Source organism: Mustela putorius, unplaced genomic scaffold (assembly GCF_011764305.1).
Source record: "Mustela putorius furo isolate JIRA1106 unplaced genomic scaffold, ASM1176430v1.1 tig00003896_pilon_pilon_pilon, whole genome shotgun sequence".
Classification (NCBI taxonomy): domain Eukaryota; kingdom Metazoa; phylum Chordata; class Mammalia; order Carnivora; family Mustelidae; genus Mustela; species Mustela putorius.
This window is the reverse complement of record NW_025422045.1, coordinates 15,307,376-15,326,911: the sequence shown is the minus strand read 5'-3', so window position 1 is coordinate 15,326,911 and position 19,536 is coordinate 15,307,376. Positions and strand designations below refer to the sequence as shown.

General features: G+C 35.1%; 1 protein-coding gene across 1 annotated transcript; it reads left to right on the top strand.

Annotated features, from left to right (window-relative positions):
• Positions 1 to 2,533: 2,533 nt before the first annotated feature.
• Positions 2,534 to 4,729, top strand: LOC106004613 (olfactory receptor 11H6-like). The gene is made up of 2 exons (XM_013050703.1): positions 2,534 to 2,582; positions 3,771 to 4,729. The coding sequence occupies exons 1-2, from the start codon at positions 2,534 to 2,536 to the stop codon at positions 4,727 to 4,729; spliced, it is 1,008 nt and encodes a 335-aa protein (XP_012906157.1).
• The last annotated feature ends 14,807 nt before the right edge of the window (positions 4,730 to 19,536 follow it).

Genomic DNA, 19,536 nt, shown 5'->3' with positions numbered 1-19,536 from the left:
GTCATGTTTCCTTGTTCCTTTGTATGGCCTATGATTTTTAGGCTGGAATTTGAACTGTTGAAAAAAAAAAAAAACACCATTTTTTTCAAGAGGAGAACTCTACCAATTAACATGATCATAGGGTCTAGGGCTTTTCAAACATTTTGTGGTATCTTTTTCCCTCTGGTGTTGGTATTTGGAGCTATAGTTCTAGTGTACTGTTTAACTCCAGTTTTGGTGGCTTTCAGTATGACTTCCCTTTAGGGGTTCTTTATCAGTTTAAACATAATTTTCCCTTTATTTTATTTTTTTAAATTTTATTTTAGTACATTCCACATATTGAATTTATTACAGTTTACTTAAAACTTTATTTAAAACTTCCTAAACAATTGAAAAAGAACAGGGTCACTTGATTCTATTTTTCCACTTACAGTTTCTTTCTTTCTTTTTTTTTTTTAAAGATTTATTTATTTATTTATTTGACAGACAGAGATCATAAATAAGCAGAGAGACAGGCAGAGAGAGAGGGGGACAGGCTCCTGGCCGAGCAGAGAGCCCTATGCAGGGCTCAATCCCAGGACCCTGGGATCATGACCTGAGCTGAAGGCAGAGGCTTTAACCCACTGAGCCACCCAGGGGCCCCCACTTACACTTTCTTTGCCAAATAGTTTAATGTTACACATAAGTCACATGATTGTTTTATTGTGGTTTTGAACAGTTTTTATCCATTATTTACATTTCCTGGATTTTTTTTTTCAACTTTTACATAGATTTGGGGCTTTTCCTTTTCAGTTTCCTCCTCTTTCATTATTCCCCTTAGATAGTTGCCACTTTGACAGCTTCAAACTCTTGCTCAGAGACATTCATTCATCTCCTTTTTCTGTTTGTAAATGCTTTTTGTGTTTTATTATGGTGAAATGATTTTGCCAATCTTTTCTGATAAAGAGATTCTTTACCAAGGTAAGAAATTCCTTTTGTTTCTGGCTTATTTTATCAAGAATTGAGTTCAGTTTTATCTATTACCATTACTATATTTATTGTGTTCCTATGTTTTTCTCTATTTTTTAAAAAATATTTATTTATTTTAGAGAGAGAAAAGTGAGTGAGTGATTGAGGGGAGTAATAGAGGGACAGGTAACAGGAGAGAATCTTTAGCATACTCTGTGCTGAGCAAGTATCCTGACACAGGGCTTGATCTCACAACACTGTGATCATGACCTGAGCTAAAACCGATAGTTGGATGCTTAACCAACTGAGCCACCCAGGGACCCTTATATTTTTCTCTATTAATTGATAAATCTGTTATTTCAATATATCACTTTTATGTTATCACATAGTGCCGTACCATTAAGGAAATAAACTTTACTAGATCATAATGTATTAATTGGAAAATTTGTATTATAGAATATGGTTTAGTTTATATTAAGAATATTTTTAAGTCTGTTTATCATACCCAAAGGCTCAACAATTAAGGAATAATTATGTAAAATATTGTATATCCATATAATGCAACTGCTATAATATGGAACCGTTAAAAGGTATTGTCAAAGTGTTAACTACATGGGAAGTTCTCACAGATGTCTTTCTTATTAAAAATTTTACTCATAGTTAAAGAATGCATATCTCAAATTGGTGAGCATGGTGTGGGACAAACAAGTTGGAATTAAGATGACAATCTTTAAACAAAAGATAGATAAACAAAAGAAAATAATCTTTTTTTAAAGATTTTATCTTATTTATTTGACAGAGAGAGATCACAAGCAGGCAGAGAGGCAGGCAGAGAGAGAGAGAGGAGGAAGCAGGCCCTCTGCTGAGCAGAGAGCCCGATGTGGGACTCGATCCCAGGACCCTGAGATCATGACCTGAGCCGAAGGCAGCGGCTTAACCCACTGAGCCACCCAGGCACCCAGAAAATTATCTTTAATATATTTAAGTGCACAGCCTCCTTATCTCTGTGTTAACCTGTATTCCATAGACTTTTCTCTAAGCTTGGAATGAGGTTGCCAGAACCACAACTTCTCCTTTATTATCAGAGAGGAGGTCACTGCTGATCACAGTTAACCAAGAAGCTTATACCTGCATAAATCACTTTATGTGTTTGTATTTCTCCTGTTATTCCAAATAAAAAACCTTGACTTTTAAGTAGGAAATGTGTTTGAATTTGAAACAAATTTCAGCATGCTGAGTAAGGAGCAGAATAGGAAACCAGGTTCAGTGGGGCCATTGTGTTATAAATTCCCTCTAGAGAGCCACTCCCCAAAGATGATCTTCACAGAAAGTAAAAGGGCTTCCTATTTCAATTGTTCAGTGGGTTCTGTATAGATCATGAGACTGTGATTCTCTTTCAAGTGTCAATTTTCCTGTTGCTTTGTCAGTTTATGTAAGCAAGAGAAGTGTAAGAGGGCAAGCCTGAAGAGGTCCATGACTGATATTGTAATGTTCTTCTCCTAAAAGCATCCGCAGTTCTATGAGTCTCCACAGTAATGTATGGAACACTATTATATTTGTTCTTTTTCTGAGATCTGAGATTAGAGTTTTCACTCTGATATAGAAGATGGTGTTCAACCATACAGGTTTTTATGATACCCATCTTGTATCTGCAGGTAAGGTAAAGCTCACATGACTTCAAGCTCCTTTATGTCCTCCTTCCAACCCTCCTGGTTTTATATTATTTTAAATACCACTTAATGTATGAATTATGAAAGAATTCCTTCTCTAGAATCAAGGCCAGGTTTTCCCCTGAGAATTTATATACAAATGTTACTTCAAAAATGTATTATAACTTTTAAAATAGTTTTTCAATTCCCCATTTGTATTGCTCTATGTAGGAGTTGGGGCACTGGGACAGGGAAAGTTCCAGTAAGTGAATGTGAATACACCTTCTTTCAGCGAAGCTTCAAGTGATAGACTGCCTATCATGTTACTTTCAGTTGCTTTTAGGGGATAGAAGAAAAGGTAATTTTATTCCTGCTTGAGATTGCAAGATTTGAGGAATAGCCTTTGTGAGCACAGCCAACCTCAACGTGTCTTTATAAATGATATCTATGGACTTCAATGTCTGCACAAGTATTTCATATCAATGGTGATCTTAGTGAAAATCTTGACATAGATTAAGAATTGATTGTAATTTTTACAGCAATATTTGATATGAACACAATATTGTAGAACTTGGTTCCTTATGCTTCTTTGCAATATAAGGCAGATTGCCAGTAACTCTTTTTGAGTGTATTTTTACTGAAGAGAGGGATCAAAATGGGAAAACTTCTAATAGATTTTTATTTTAATAGATTTTATTTTAATATTCTAAATGAATATAGGAATATTTCACATAATTTAACACAATAAAATTAAAATCAGATACATTACAAACATTTAAATCAATATTGTCCTCAAATCAGCTCAACATATTTCTCTCACAAATTGATCAAAGAATATTAAGTATTAATATTATAAGTATCTTTGTAGGCTACAATTTTTTATTTCTGTTTATTCATTCCTTCTTCTTTCACTGCTTAACCTAATAGTTGTAGGTCCTGGGGCACGCTTGACTATTGTCAATACCAAGTAACTTTGAATGAAAACCTTAGGATGACAAAAGAATTTTCATTTTTATTCACTGTATTCAGAACAGAATTATAAATATATGACAGTCATGGGAATACCACTGCATGGATTACGGTACTTTGTTATTTCCTGATACACAGAATGATTTAACTGTATGCAAGGGATCTGCCCTAATGAGTAATATTTTAAGGCTACTTGTAATATGGAAATCTGTTTTTTTTTTTCAGCTTTAAAAACAAATGCATTTTCCAATATAAATAATTGCTCTAACTCTGTGAGTATATTCATTTTCTTGGGTTTCCCTTATACCTGGGAAATTCAGGTTATCCTCTTTTCAGTCTTCTCTGGGACTTATATTCTGACTGTAACTGGAAATCTGTGCATTATATGTGCTGTGAGGTGGGACCGTCGACTGCAAACTCCAATGTATATTCTGCTAGCTAATTTTTCCTTCCTGGAGATCTGGTTTATCACCTCCACTGTACCTAATATGCTGGCCAACTTGCTTTCTGAGACCAGCACCATCTCTTTCTATGGCTGCTTCCTCCAGTTCTACTTCTTCTTCTCCATGGGTACCACTGAGACTTTCTTCTTGTCTGCCATGGCCTTTGACAGGTACCTTGCTATCTGCAGGCCCCTGCACTACCCCACTGTCATGACTGTTCAGCGCTGCATCAGAATAGGAGCTGGGTGCTGGGTGTGTGGTTTCCTATACTTCCTCTTGCCTATATACCTCATCTCTCAACTCCCATTTTGTTGTTCCAATAAGATTGATCACTTCCTTTGTGACCCAGGACCTCTTATAAAGCTGTCCTGTGTGCCAGCTCCAGCAACTGAGATCATCTGTGCCATCTATAACTCAGTCCTCATTTTCTCTACCTTATTCTTCATTACCAACTCCTATACCTTGGTGATCAGAGCTGTGCTGAGAGTCCCCTCAGGAGAAGGGCGGCACAAGGCCTTCTCCACGTGTGGCTCCCATCTGGCCATAGTGTCCCTATTTTATGGCTCTATCATGGTTGTATATGTAAGCCCAACATCAGGCAATCCAACTGGAATGCAGAAATATGTGACTTTGTTTTATTCTGTGTTAACTCCACTTTTCAACCCTTTGATCTATAGTCTTCGAAATAAAGAGATGAAGGCAGCTCTGAGAAAGTTATTTAAAATTGTGAGATTTAGTTAGAGGCATAGAAGAAATCTTTGAAGAAGTTTGTTTACAACTGAAATACTATTTTGGAAAGATGTAATTAAAAAGTTGATATTGAGTTGTATTAAATTATGAAAATGTCTTTTGGGGAGAAGAGGAACATATTCAAAGATAATTAAAACTATTAAGTTAGGGGTGCCTGGGTGGCTCAGTGGGTTAAGCCTCTGCCTTTGGGTCAGGTCATGGTCCCAGGGTCCTGGGATTGAGCCCCACATTGGGCTCTCTGCTCCACAGGGAGCCTGCTTCCTCCTCTCTCTCTCTCTCTGCCTACTTGTGATCTGTGTCTGTCAAATAAATAAAATCTTAAAAAAAGTTATTAAGTTAACTGGCCATCCATTTTGTTACTATTAGAGAAAAATTTACATTGAACTTAAAATTTTCAAATGATGAAAAAAATGATCTTTCTCACATTTAGGTTTAATACTCGTTAAAATTTTGCTGTCAATATTATAGATGTATACACAAATATCAATCTGTAATGTATTTTATATTTATTTGAAGTATTTTTCCAATGAGTTAAAAGTATCATATGCTAAATTTACAAAGCAACATTTGATTTGAATCCCTGTGTCATTATTAAAAAACATGATTCACTCACTTTCTTATGAATGCTAACTTATAATTATATTTCTTTCCATTTTCTCACCAAGATTTATTTAAAATACTCTTAGTATGTTGATCCAGATGACTACCAATAATTTTTTCATTATATACACTTTCAAGAATTATCTTTTAAGAGCTCTATTTTGGATAAACCATGGATTGTTTCTTTTCAAATACCCCACTTAAGGCTGTATTAGAGAACTGTGTAAGGGTAAACAGTTTAGAGACAATCACCAGTGACTCCCAGATTCTGTTACAATTATAGAAATTGTTAGATTTGCTTCTACCTATTATGTCAAGGACACTAGTATCTCACACTCTTAAGCAGAATTTTCTTCATCCCACAAAGAGAGGCTGGACCCATAGACTATTACATTCCAATCTCACATCTCTTTGCACCCTGGAAACCATTAATATATTTTCTGTTTCTGTAGACTGGCCTATTCTGGACATTTCATATAAATGGAATCACAGAATATATGCCTTTTATGATTGGCTTCTTTCACTTAGCATAATGTGTAAAAGGATCATTTATGTTGTAACATGTATCAGCAATTCATTTCTTTTTATGGCTGAGTAACATTCCATTGTATGGATATGGCACCTTGTATTTATCTATTCAGTAGCTGTTGGACATTTGTGTTGTTTCCATTTTTGGTCTATTATGAGTTATGCATTAACAAGTTTTTGTGTGAATATATGTTTGCACTTTTCTAAGGTGTATCCCTGGAATTAGAATTGCTAGATCATATGTGAACTCTGTATTTCACATTTTGTGGAATGGCTGGCATTTTCCCAAAGTGGCTGTACCATCTTACTATCATACCAGCCCAGGATACAGTGTATGGTATTTCGATTTCTCTGTGTCCTCATCAACACTTGTGGGTTATTATTTTTTTTTCCTTAACTTTTTTTTTTTTAACACTTTAGCCATCCTTGTAGATTCATATGATGTGGTATTCTATGGTGGTTTCCATTTATATTGTCCTAATTATATTGAGTATGTTTTCATGTGCTTATTGGTGACTTATATATATTCATTGAAGAAATATATATTCTGATACTTGACCATATATTGAGTTTTTCATCTTTCTACAGTTGTAGAGATCTTTATATATTCTGGATATGAGTCTGTTATCAGATATATAACTCGCAATTTTTAAAAAAATCTATGAGCTGCTTTTTACATTCTTTTTTTAAATATTTTATTTATTTATTTGACAGACAGAGATCACAAGTAGGCAGAGAGGCAGGCAGAGAGAGAGGAAGAGAATCAGGCTCCCTGCTGAGCAGAGAGCCTGATGTAGGGCTCATTCACAGGACCCTGGAATGCTGACCTGAGCTGAAGGCAGAGGCTTTAACCCACTGAGACACCCAGGCACCCCTGCCTCTTTATATTCTTAATTGCGTCCAAAATTTTGGCTTTTGCTACTCACGTTATTGATATTACTTGGGATATTGATATTACATATATATGATATGTCATTACCTAATCCATGTTCACAAAACTTTTTACTACATTTACTTATATTTTTAGGTTTGTGGTAGATTATTTTTTCCAACTTTTGTATTCACTTGGTTATTTTATAAGAACTTATTAAGAGAAGAATCAAATGCAAGCTCCAAATCACTCCTTTGATGGCTAATAGGGTCATAGGAGTCAAAGCATAATATTTCTTTTGTTTTATAATTTTGATATCCCTGAATAGATGATCTCATATCACAGATTTTTTTTAAATATTTTATTTATTTATTTGACAGACAGAGATCACAAGTAGGCAGAGAGGCAGGCAGAGAGAGAGGAGGAAGCAGGCTCCCCGCGGAGCAGAGAGCCCGATGCAGTACTCGATCCCAGGACCCCGGGATCATGACCTGAGCTGAAGGCAGAGGCTTTAACCCACTGAGCCACCCGGTGCCCTTCATATTACAGATTTTTAATAAGAATGTTTGTTTTTGTCAAATCTTGAACTAATCTTTTGAAAAATAAATTCTTGACATAATTTATGATCACATGGTATCTCTTAAAGCATGGTTTACGGTAAGAGTAACAAATGAGAAATGTTGAAAACAGGAAACAAGAAATAGGCAAATTTGGAGATATGGAATACAAAGGATGGAATTAATTAAATTATTATAATAATTATAAGAACATTTAATAAACTTGTTTAAATACATTATAGAGAAAACAAAAAGGGTATAGAAAAAAACATGTTTAAGGTTTGGTGTATTCAGAACTTTTTTTGAATAACATTTTAGTGAATTTCTTTAATTGACTTATTTTTCACATTATTATAGTTTTAGGTATTTTGTTAAATTTTTTATATATTGGTGAAACTAAAATGTTATGATAGGGATAGCTTTGATGGTGGCCAAGTTGTTTCAAGTCATGTGCGTATCATTGTGTGAATTAAATGAATTTTAAGGATGAAAATTAAAGCAGCTTGTCTGCTATCCCTTCTTTCTCTTGACCATGAAGAAATCCCCTGCAGTAAAGGAAAGAAGACAGGGAAACACATTGAATTGTTTCTTGAATGGACTCGAGGAAAATCAACTAAAGATGTTTACTAGAAGAAATAAATTTTATTTCTTAAATTCCTTTACCATAATGTTGCTGATAAAGTATTATCCATTGTAAATAGAATCCAGAATTTCTGAGGCATGGTTCTCTAAGAAATGTCATGTAATTTATATGAATACTCTTGATAATATAGAATGGAAATGTTTCACAATTTAAGTGGTTCTAGTTGTATGAAGAAACCTGTGAAATTATTTTTGAAATCTAATCTATGCTGATCTGAAGGAGGTTTTCTGAGTTTTGGCCAGAGGAATTAGTTTTCTACTAAAGAAGGACCTGGGGAACTGGCTTCAATGTCCTAGAAACTTACCTGTTGTTGTTGTTTTCTTAAGCACTTAAATACATATAACTCATAATTATTTAATAAAAGCTTATAATGGATAAGATCACAAATTCATGTAAGTATGATTTGACATTGTAATCCTGGATATTAACTCTCTATGAAATATGGGAAATAAATGACATTAGAGTCAAGGTAAAATAGGAAATACTGTGATGCATTTGAGAAAGTATCCAAATATCCATTTGGATATTTGGCACAATTGAGAAAGTATCCAAAGAAAGTCTGAAGACTTTCTTGAGGTAATTTCATTGCCCTTTAGCTATTTGAACAAGAAAGCTTATATCTTAAAAGCATTGAAAAACAATTGAGAACTTTTCCGCTAAGGTCAGGAACACGGCAGGGATGTCAATTATCACCACTGCTATTCAACATAGTACTAGAAGTCCTAGCCTCAGCAATCAGACAACAAAAGAAATTAAAGGCATCCAAATTGGCAAAGGAGAAGTCAAACCAATTTTCGGCAGATGATATGATACTATCTGTGGAAAACCCAAAGACTCCACTCCAAATCTGCTAGAACTTGTCCAGGAATTCAGTAAAGTGTCAGGATTTAAAATCAATGCCCAGAAATCAGTTGCATTTCTATACACCAACAATACGACAGAAGAAAGAGAAATGAAGGAGTCAATTCCACTTACAATTGCACCCAAAACCACAAGATACCTAGGAATAAACCTAACCAAAGAGGCAAAGAATCTGTACTCAGAAAACTGTAAAGTATTCATGAAAGAAATTGAGGAAGACACAAAGAAATGGAAAAATGTTCCATGCTCATGGATTGGAAGAAGAAATATCATGAAAATGTCTATGCCAGCTAAAGCTATCTACACATTTAATGCAATCCCTATCAAAATCCCATCCATTTTTTTCAAGGAAATTGAACAAATAATCCTAAAATATGTATGGAACCAGGAAGGACCTTGAATAGCTAGAGGAATGTTGAAAAAGAAAGCCAAAGTTGGTGGCATCACAATTCCAGACTTCAAGCTCTATGACAAAGCTGTCGTCGTCAAGACAGTATGGTACTGGCACAAAAACAGACACACAGACCAATGGAACAGAAGAGAGAGCCCAGAAACAGACCCTCAACTCTGTGGTCAAGTAATCTTCAACAAAGCAGGAAAGAATGTCCAATGGAAAAAAGACATCTTCTTCAACAAATGGTATTGGGAGAATTGGACAGCCACATACAGAAAAATGAAACTGGACCATTTCCTTACACCACACATGAAAATAGACTCCAAATGGATGGAGGACCCTCAATGTGAGAAAGGAATCCATCAAAATCCTTGAGGAGAACTCAAGCAGCAACCTCTTTGACCTCAGCCACAGCAACTTCTTTCTAGGAGCATCGCCAAAGGCAAGAGAAGCAAGGGGAAAAATGAACTCAGATTTCTTCAAAATCAAAAGCTTTTGCACAGCAAAGGAAACAGTTAACAAAACCAAAAGACAACTGACAGAATGGGAGAAGATATTTTCAAATGACATATCAGATAAAGGGCTAGTATCCAAAATTAAGAAAGAACTTATCATACTCAACACCTAAAGAACAAATAATCCAATCAAGAAATGGGAAGAGGACAAGAACAGACATTTCTGCAAAGAAGACATCCAGATGTCCAATAGACCTATTAAAAAGTGTTCCACATCACTGGGCATCAGGGAATACAAATAAAAACCACAGTAAGATACCACCTCACACCAGTCAGAATGGCCAAAATTAACAAGTCAGGAAATGACAGGGAATGGGACCCAGCAATCACACTACTGGGTACTTACCCTAAAGATACAAATGTAGTGATTGAAAGGGGCATGTGCACCCAAATCTTTATAGCAGCAATGTCCACAATAGCCAAACTATGGAAAGAACCTAGAAGTCCATCAACCAATGGATAAAGAAGAATATATATATTCGCCACACACACACACACGCATACACACACACACAATGGAATATTGTGGAGCCATCAAAAGAAATGAAATCTTGCCATTTGTGATGATGTGTATGGAACTAGAGGGTATTATGCTGAGCAAAATAAGTCAGTCAGAGAAAGACAATTATCATATGATCTCCCTGATAAGTCTAGTGGCAATGTGGGGGGTTTGGGGGGGAGGAAAGGAATAAATGAAATACGATGGGATCGGGAGGGAGACAAACCATAAGAGACTTTTAATCTCACAAAACAAACTGAGGGTTGCCTGGGGGAGGGGGTTAGGGAGAGGGTGGTGGGGTATGGACATTGGGGAAGGTATGTGCTATGGTGAGTGCTGTGAAGTGTGTAAACCTGGCGATTCACAGACCTGTACCCCTGGGGCTAATAATACATTATATGTTAATTAAATAATTTTAAAAAATATATAAAAAAGAAAAAGAAGGATGTCTTAAACATTAATCAGAGGAAGATAACAAAATATAAATAATGTACATATAATATCCTGTTGTGAAGCATCCAATACAAATTTACTAGATATATGTACAGTCAGGAAAATAAGAGTCAAATAGGAGGAAAAAATTAGTCAATAATATAGATGTGATGTAAATTATGGAATGGAAGAGACAGTGTTTAAAAAATCTATTATCAGTTTACTTAAAGATTTAGAGTAAAATATAAATTCAATCAGAGAAGTTTAAAAACCCTAAACATTCATGTTCAAGCATGAGTTTCAGATTCATAAAGCAAAGTTTAGAGAAGTTTAAGGGGAAGTAGATCAACTCACAGTTTCAATCAGATTTCAGTAGCCCTCTATTTTTCATGAAATACAGACTTACAGATCAGTGGAAATGAATAGAGATCCTAGAAATAAATGCATGCTCAGAGTCAACTAACCTTTGACAAAGGTACCAAGAGCACACGAAGGGAAAAGACAGTATCTTCAATAAATGGTGTTGATGAATTGGATATCCACATGCAAAGAATGGAACTGGATTCTTGTCTACCATCACAGAGAAAAATCAACTCAAAACGGATTAATGACTTAAATGTAAGACCTGAAACTGAAACTGTAGGGCTCCTGGAAGAGAACATAGGAGAAAAAGCTTCTTGACATTGTTTTTGGCAATAATTTCTTGACTATGACACCAAAAGAACAGGCAACAAAAGAAAAAAAAATAGACAAGGGGGGTATATCAAACTAAAAAGCTTCTACACAGCAAAGGAAACAATCAACGAGATGAAAAAATCAACCTGCAGAATGGCAGAAAATATTTACAAACCATGTATATGGTAAGGGTTAATGTCCAAAATATATAAGGAACTCTTATAGCTCAATAACAAAAAAATAGTCCATTTAGAGAAAAAATGAAACAAGGTAGGATCAAGAGGGAGACAAACCATAAGAGACCTTTAATCTCATGAAACAAACTGAGGGTTGCTGGGTGGGGAGGGTGGATAGGGATAGGGTGGCTGGGTTATGGACATTGGGGATGATATGTTATATGAGTGCTGTGACTTGTGTAAGCCTGATGATTCAGAGACCTGTACCTCTAGGGCAAATAATACATTATATGTTAATAAAAAATAACAGAAAACAATCCATTTAAAAATAAAGTAGTGAATAGATATTTTCCCAAAAATATATACAAATGGTGAGTGTGTGATGAGATGCTCAACACCACTGATCATCTGGGAAATGCACATCCAGCCACAAGGAGATATCACTGCACACCTGTTAGGATGGCTGCTATCAAAAAACAAAAACAAAAAAGAAAACCACCCCCCCCCAAAATAAAGAACAAATGTTGAGGATGTGGAGAAAAGGGATCCCTTGTACCCCGTTGATGGGAATATAAATTGGTATAGGCACTATGGAAAACAGTATTGAGGGTCTTCAAAAATTTTAAAGAGAACTACCATATTAGCCAGAAAACCAGCTTCTGGGTATGTATCTAACAGTTGAAATTAGGATCCCAAAGAGATCTCAAAAGTCTACCTGAATTTTTCTGTTTACTTCAGCCTTATTCATAAAAACCAAGACATGTGAGTAAGCTAAATGTCCATCAGTGGATGAGTGGATAAAGAAAATGTGGCATATGATATATATATATATATATATATATATATGGTGGCATTGATGAATAAATGGCGTTGATGAATTGGATATCCACATGCAAAGAATGGAACTGGATTCATTCATTCATTCATATATATTCATTATATTCATTAATGTATATTCATATTCATATGTTCATTCATTCATATATTCATTCATATATATATATGAATATTCATTCATATATATATATGAATGAATATTATTTAGACTTAAGAAGGAAGAAACCCTGACATTTGTGACAACACTGGATGAATCTGGAAGAAATAATGCTAAATGAAATAAACTAGATGCAATAGGACTAATTCTATATGATACCACTTAGATGAAAAATTTAAAATAGTCAAACCCATAGAAACATACAATAGAACAGTGGTTGCCTGGGGCTTGGGGAAGAGAGAACAGGTATGAATCAAGGGATACAAAGTTTCAGTTATATAAGATGAGTATTGCCTAGAGGACTATTGTACATCATGGTGTCTATATTAATAATACTGTATTGTATACTTAAAAATTGCTAAGAGGGTAGATCTTATGTTAACTTTCCTTACCCCCCCCCCAACACACAGCAAAATAATAGAGTGAGAGGAATCTTTGAGGGTAATGGATATGTTCAGGGAATAGATTGTGGTGATGATTTTGTGGATGTAAACTTATTGCCAAACATCAAGTTGTTCACATTAAATATGCACAGCTTTTTTTTTTAAGATTTTATTTATTTATTTGAGAGAGATTTATTGAGAGAGATCACAAGCAGGCAGAGAGGCAGGCAGAGAGAGAGAGGAGGAAGCAATCTCCCTGCTGAGCAGAGAGCCCGATGCGGGGCTCAATCCCAGGACTCTCAGTTCATGACCTGAGCAGAAGGCAGTGGCTTAACCCACTGAGCCACCCAGGCGCCCCTAAATATGCACAGCTTTTGTTTGCCAGTCTTACCTCAGTAAAGGGATTTTTTTTTTAAAGGTTAAAAGAAAAATGGTTTGGGTTTACATAGCATATTGAAAAGTGTATCTCCAACGTTTTAGGTTGAGACTCTGAGCAAGCAATATTTTATTGCTTGTTTCACTTTACTTCATTGAATCTTTACAACCAATTGTAGTTTTCTTGAGATTAAAGGTATCCAGTAACCTCAATGCAATACAGCTAGTAAGTGGTTGAATGGAGATCACATACAAGGATTTCAACACGGAACCAAATGCTTAAACATGACATGATCAGCTGCTCCCACTAACTCCTTGGATTTAAGGAAAGTATTTTTTTTTCTGGGGGGGGTCGTGCCTTTTTTTGACAAATGTAATTATATGCTTAGTTTATAATATGAAATGCTTTGATATGCTTATACATTACAAAATGATTACCAAGATGAAGATACTTAACACACCCATTACTTTCATAGTTAACAAAGGTAACTATTTTTGTGTATGTATGAAGAATGCTAAAGACCTACTCTTAACATATTATTGACCATAGTCACGATGCTGTACATTGGATCCTCAGAACTTATTCTTCTTATAACTGAAAATCTGTGTCCTTTCATCTACATCACCCCATATCCACCACCCCCAGCAGCCAGTATTCTATTTTCCTTCTATAAAATTGGCTTTAAAAATTCCATGAATAAGTGATGCCATACAAAATGTGTCTTTCTATTTCTGACATTTCTTTAGCATAATATCTTCCAGATTTGTCCATGTCATTCCGCTCCACTGTTCTCTATGCCTGTTTTATGTTGATACAATACTGTTTTGATTATTATGGCTTTGCAATGTAACTTGAAGTCAAGTACAGTGGTACCTTAAGCTTTGGTTTCTTTCTCAGGATTGCTTTAATTATTCTAGATCTTCTGTGGTTCCATACAAATTTTAGAAGAGTTTTTTTTTTTTCTCAAAGAAATGTCCTTGGAATTTTGACCCAGATTGCATTGAATGTGTGGTTTTTTTAGTGGTTTTCACAGTATTAATTCCAGTATTTTATAATATTCTTTCAGTCCTATAACACAGGATATATTTTCATTTCCGTTTGTCTTCTTCAGTCTCTTTAATCAGTATCTTATAGTTTTCAGTGTATAGGTCTTTTATCTCCTTGGTTAAATTTATAAATAAGTGTTTTATAGTTTTTAGTGCTGTTGTAATAGGGATAAGTTTTTTTTTTTTAAATCTCCTTCAGATGGTACATTATTAGTGTATAGAAACACAACTGAGGTTTGTATGTTGATTCTGTATTTTGCAATCTGACTGAATTCATTTATTAGTTCTAATTTCTTTTTTGTTGGAGTCTCTCTCTCTCTCTCTATATATATATAAATATAAAATATAAAATATAAATATTTACATATTTAGTATGCAATGTTAAATGTTTTGATAAACATATATACATATATATGTATATGTATATAGTCATGTCATCTATAAACAGATACAGTTTTACTTCTTCCTTTCCTATTTGTATGCCTTTTACTTCTTTTTCCTTTCTAATTACTCTGGATGGGATTTCCAGTTCTATGTTGAATGGTAGTGATGACAGTAGGCACCCTTGTCTTGTTCCTGATCTTAGCAGAGAAGCTTTCTATCTTTCACCCTTGAGTATGATATTTGCTGTGGGTTTGTCATTTGTGCACTTTATTAGATTGTGGTTCATTGTTTCTATACACAAATTACTGAGTTTTTAGCTGGAAAATATGTTGTCTTTTGTAAATACATTTTGAGCTGATCATTTGACTTTTATCTATCATTTTATTAATGAGGTGTATCATTTATTGGACATATATGTTGAACCATCCTTGTATTTCAGGGATAATTCCTTGATCATGATGTACAATTGATTTATTGTACTTGAGAGCTCATTCTGCTAGTATTTTGTTAGGATTTTTGCACCTATATTCCTATATTCATCAGAGATGTTGGTCTGTAGTTTTTTTTTTTTTTTGCTTTTTTTTCCCTTTGTGGCATACCTTTGTGATTTTGATATCAAGATAATGCTAGTTTTTGTAAAGTGGATTTCAGCATAATTTCCTCTTAAGTTTTTTAAAGAGTTTGAGAAGAATTGATTTCAATTATTTTTTGAAATTTATTTTACCAGTATAGTTGACATTCCATGGTATATCCATTTCAGATTAACAATATAGTGATTCAGCAACTGTATACATTTATATTATTTCAGTGCTCATCATGGTAAGTGTACTTTTAATCCTCCTCAACTATTTCACCAATCCCCACTCACCTCCCCTCTGGTAGCTCTCAGTCTGCTCCATATAGTTAAGAGTCTGTTTCTTGGTTTGTCACTTTTTTTTCTTTGTTCATTTGTTTATTAAATTCTGCAAAGGAGTGGAATCATATGGTATTTGTCTTTCTCTGACATTTTTAACTTAGCATTTTACCCTCTAGATCCATCCATGTTGTTGCAAATAGCAAAGATTTCATTTCTTATATATATATATATATATATCACATCTTCTTTATCAATTCATCTGGTGACAGACATGGATTGCTTCCATATCTTCACTAACATAAATAATGCACAGTAAACATAGGGGTGCATATATCTTTTTGAATTAGTGTTTTCATATTCTTTAGGTAAATTCTAAGTAGTCGAATTAATAAAACACATGGTAATTATGTCTTTAATTTCTTGAGAAAGCCTCATGCTCTTTCCCACAATGGCTGCAATGGTTTGCGTTCCCATCAGTAATACAAGATGGTTGCTTTTTCTCCCACATCCTTCCCACATTTGTTGTTTTTTTGTATGTGTTTTTGCATTAGTCATTCTGACAGATATGAAGTGATACCTCATTGTGGCTTTGATTTGCATTTCCCTAATGATGACTGCTGTTGGGCATCTTTTCATATGTCTGTTAGCCATCTGTGGCCATCTGTATGTCATCTTTGGAGAAATGTCTTTTCATGCCCTCTGCCCAATTTTAAGGGTTGTCGGTTTTGTTTTGTTTTGTTTTGGTGTTGAGTTGTATGAATTCTTTATATATTTTGGATACCTACCCTTTATTGGATGTGTCATGTGAAAATATCATCTCTCTTTCAGTAGTTTTTTCTTCCCGGATTTTTTCCTGTGGTTGATTTCTAGTTTCATCATGTTGTGGTCAAAAATGATGCATGGTATAACTTCAGTCTTTTTAAGTTTTCTGAGACTTGTTTTGTGGTCTAGTATGTACTGTATTCTGGAGGATGTTCCATGTGCACTTGAAAAAAATGTGTATTCTGCTGTTTTAAACTAGAATTCTCTGAATACATTTGTTAGATCCATCTGGTCTGGGGTGTCATTCAACATGTATTTCCACAGTTTTAATCCATTGATGTAAGTGGTATATTGAAAGTCCTCAACTGTTATCCTGCTCATTACTTCCCTTATGTTTGTTCTTTTTTTATAACTGTTCTATGCATGATTTTTATTTTATTTTTTATTTATTTTCAGTGTAACAGTATTCATTGTTTTTGCTCCATACCCAGTGCTCCATGCAAACTATGCCCTCTCTAAGACCCACCACCTGGTACCCCGACCTCCCACCCCTTCAAAACCCTCAGATTGTTTTTCAGAGTCCATAGTCTCTCATGGTTCACCTCCCCTTCCAATTTCCTTCAACTCCGTTCTCCTCTCCATCTCCCCTTGTCCTCTATGCTATTTATTATGCTCCACAAATAAGTGAAACCATATGATAATTGACTCTCTCTGCTTGACTTATTTCACTCAGCATAATCCCTTCCAGTCCTGTCCATGTTGCTACAAAAATTGGGTATTCGTCCTTTCTGATGGAGGCGTAATACTCCATAGTGTATATAGACCACATCTTCCTAATCCATTCGTCCATTGAAGGGCATCTTGGTTCTTCCCACAGTTTGGCGACCGTGACCATTGCTGCTATAAACATTGAGGTACAGATGGCCCTTCTTTTCACGTCATCTGTATCTTTGGGGTAAATACCCAGTAGTGCAATTTCAGGGAAGCTCTATTTTTAATTTCTTGAGGAATCTCCACACTGTTCTCCAAAGTGGCTGCACCAACTTGCATTCCCACCAACAGTGTAAGAGGGTTCCCTTTCTCCACATTCCCTCCAACACATGTTGTTTCCTGTCTTGCTAATTTTGGCCATTCTAAGTGGTGTAAGGTGGAATCTCAATGTGGTTTTAATTTGAATCTCCCTGATGGCTAGTGATGATGAACATTTTTTCATGTGTCTGATAGCCATTTGTATGTCTTCATTGGAGAAGTGTCTGTTCATATCTTCTGCCCATTTTTTGATATAATTATCTGTTTTTTTGTGTGTTGAGTTTGAGAAGTTCTTTATAGATCCTGGATATCAACCTTTTGTCTGTACTGTCATTTCTAAATATCTTCTCCCATTCCATGGGTTGCCTCTTTGTTTTCTTGACTGTTTCCTTTGCTATGCAGAAGCTTTTGATTTTTATGAAGTCCCAAAAGTTCATCTTCACTTTTGTTTCCTTTGTCTTTGGAGACATATCTTGAAAGAAGTTGCTGTGGCTGATATCAAAGAGGTTACTGCCTATGTTCTCCTCTAGGATTCTGAAGGTTTCCTGTCTCACGCTGAGGTCTTTTATCCATTTTGAGTTTATATTTGTGTATTGTGTAAGAGAATGGTCGGGTTTCATTCTTCTACATATAGCTGTCCAGTTTTCCCAGCACCATTTATTGAAGAAACGGTCTTTTTTCAACTGCATATTTTTTCCTGTTTTGTTGAAGATTAACTGACCATAGAATTGAGGGTCCATATCTGGGCTCTCTACTCTGTTCCCCTGGTCTATGTGTCTGTTTTTATGCCAGTACCATGCTATCTTGGTGATCACAGCTTTGTAGTAAAGCTTGAAATCCGGTAACGTGATGCCGCCAGTTTTATTTTTGTTTTTCAACATTTCCTTAGCGATTCGGGGTCTCTTCTGATTCCATACAAATTTTTGGATTATTTGCTCCAGCTCTTTGAAAAATACCGGTGGAATTTTGATCGGAATGGCATTAAAATATAGATTTCTCTAGGCAGTATAGACATTTTAACAATGTTTATTCTTCTGATCCAAGAGCATGGAATGGTCTTCCATCTTTTTGTGTCTTCTTCAGTTTCTTTCATGAGTGTTCTGTAGTTCCTTGAGTAGAGTTCCTTTACCTCTTTGCTTAGGTTTATTTCCAGGTATCTTATGGTTCTTGGTGCTATAGTCAATAGAATCGATTCTCTAATTTCCCTTTCTGTATTTTCATTTTGAGTGTATAAGAAAGCCACTGATTTCTGTACATTGACTTTGTATACTGCCACATTGCTGAATTGTTGTATGAGTTCTAGTAGTTTGGGGGTGGAGTCTTTTGGTTTTCTATATAAAGAATCATGTCATCTGCGAAGAGAGAGTGTTTGATTCCTTCATTGCCAATTTGCATATATTTTATTTCTCTTTGTTGTCTGATTGCTGTTGCTAGGACTTCTAATACTATGTTGAACAAGAGTGGTGAGAGTGAGCATCCTTGTCATGTTCTTGATCTCAACAGGAAGGCTGCAACCTTTTTCCCATTGGGGATGATATTTGCTGTGGGTCTTTCATAGATAGATTTTATGAAGTTGAGGAATGTTCCCCCTATCCCTATACTTTGAAGTGTTTTGATCAGGAACGGATGCAGGATTTTGTCAAATACTTTTTCTACATTAATTGAGAGATGTGACTCTTCTCTCTTCAAAGGTAACACGATGTCAGTAAAAATGTATCTATCAGTAATCACTCTCAATGTGAATGTTCTCAATGCGCCCATAAAATGGCACAGGGTTGCTGATTCGATAAAATGACAGGATCCATCCATATGTTGTCTACAAGAGACCCATTTTGAACCTAAAGATACACCAAGACTGAAAGTGAAGGGATGGAGAAGCATCTTTCATGCCAATGGGCCTCAAAAGAATGCCGGGGTAGCGATTCTCATATCAGACAAATTAGATTTTAAACTAAAGACTGTAGTCAGAGATCCAGAAAGACACTACATCATTCTTAAAGGGACTATCCACCAAGATGATCTAACAATTGTAAATATCTATTCCCCCAATATGGGAGCATCCAATTAAAGAAGAAAACTATTAATCAAGATAAAGAGTCATATTGATATGAATACATTAATAGTAGGAGATCTTAACATACCTCTCTCAGAAATAGACAGATCATCAAAGCAGAAAATCAATAAAGAAACAAGAGCATTGAATGACACATTGGACCA

Bases quoted from the DNA above. Each gene is read 5' to 3' on its own strand.
- LOC106004613 (XM_013050703.1), top strand. From the start codon at position 2,534: ATGGTGTTCAACCATACAGGTTTTTATGATACCCATCTTGTATCTGCA. The intron at 2,583-3,770 runs GTAAGGTAAAGC...TTTTTTTTTCAG, and splicing joins TACCCATCTTGTATCTGCAG to CTTTAAAAACAAATGCATTT.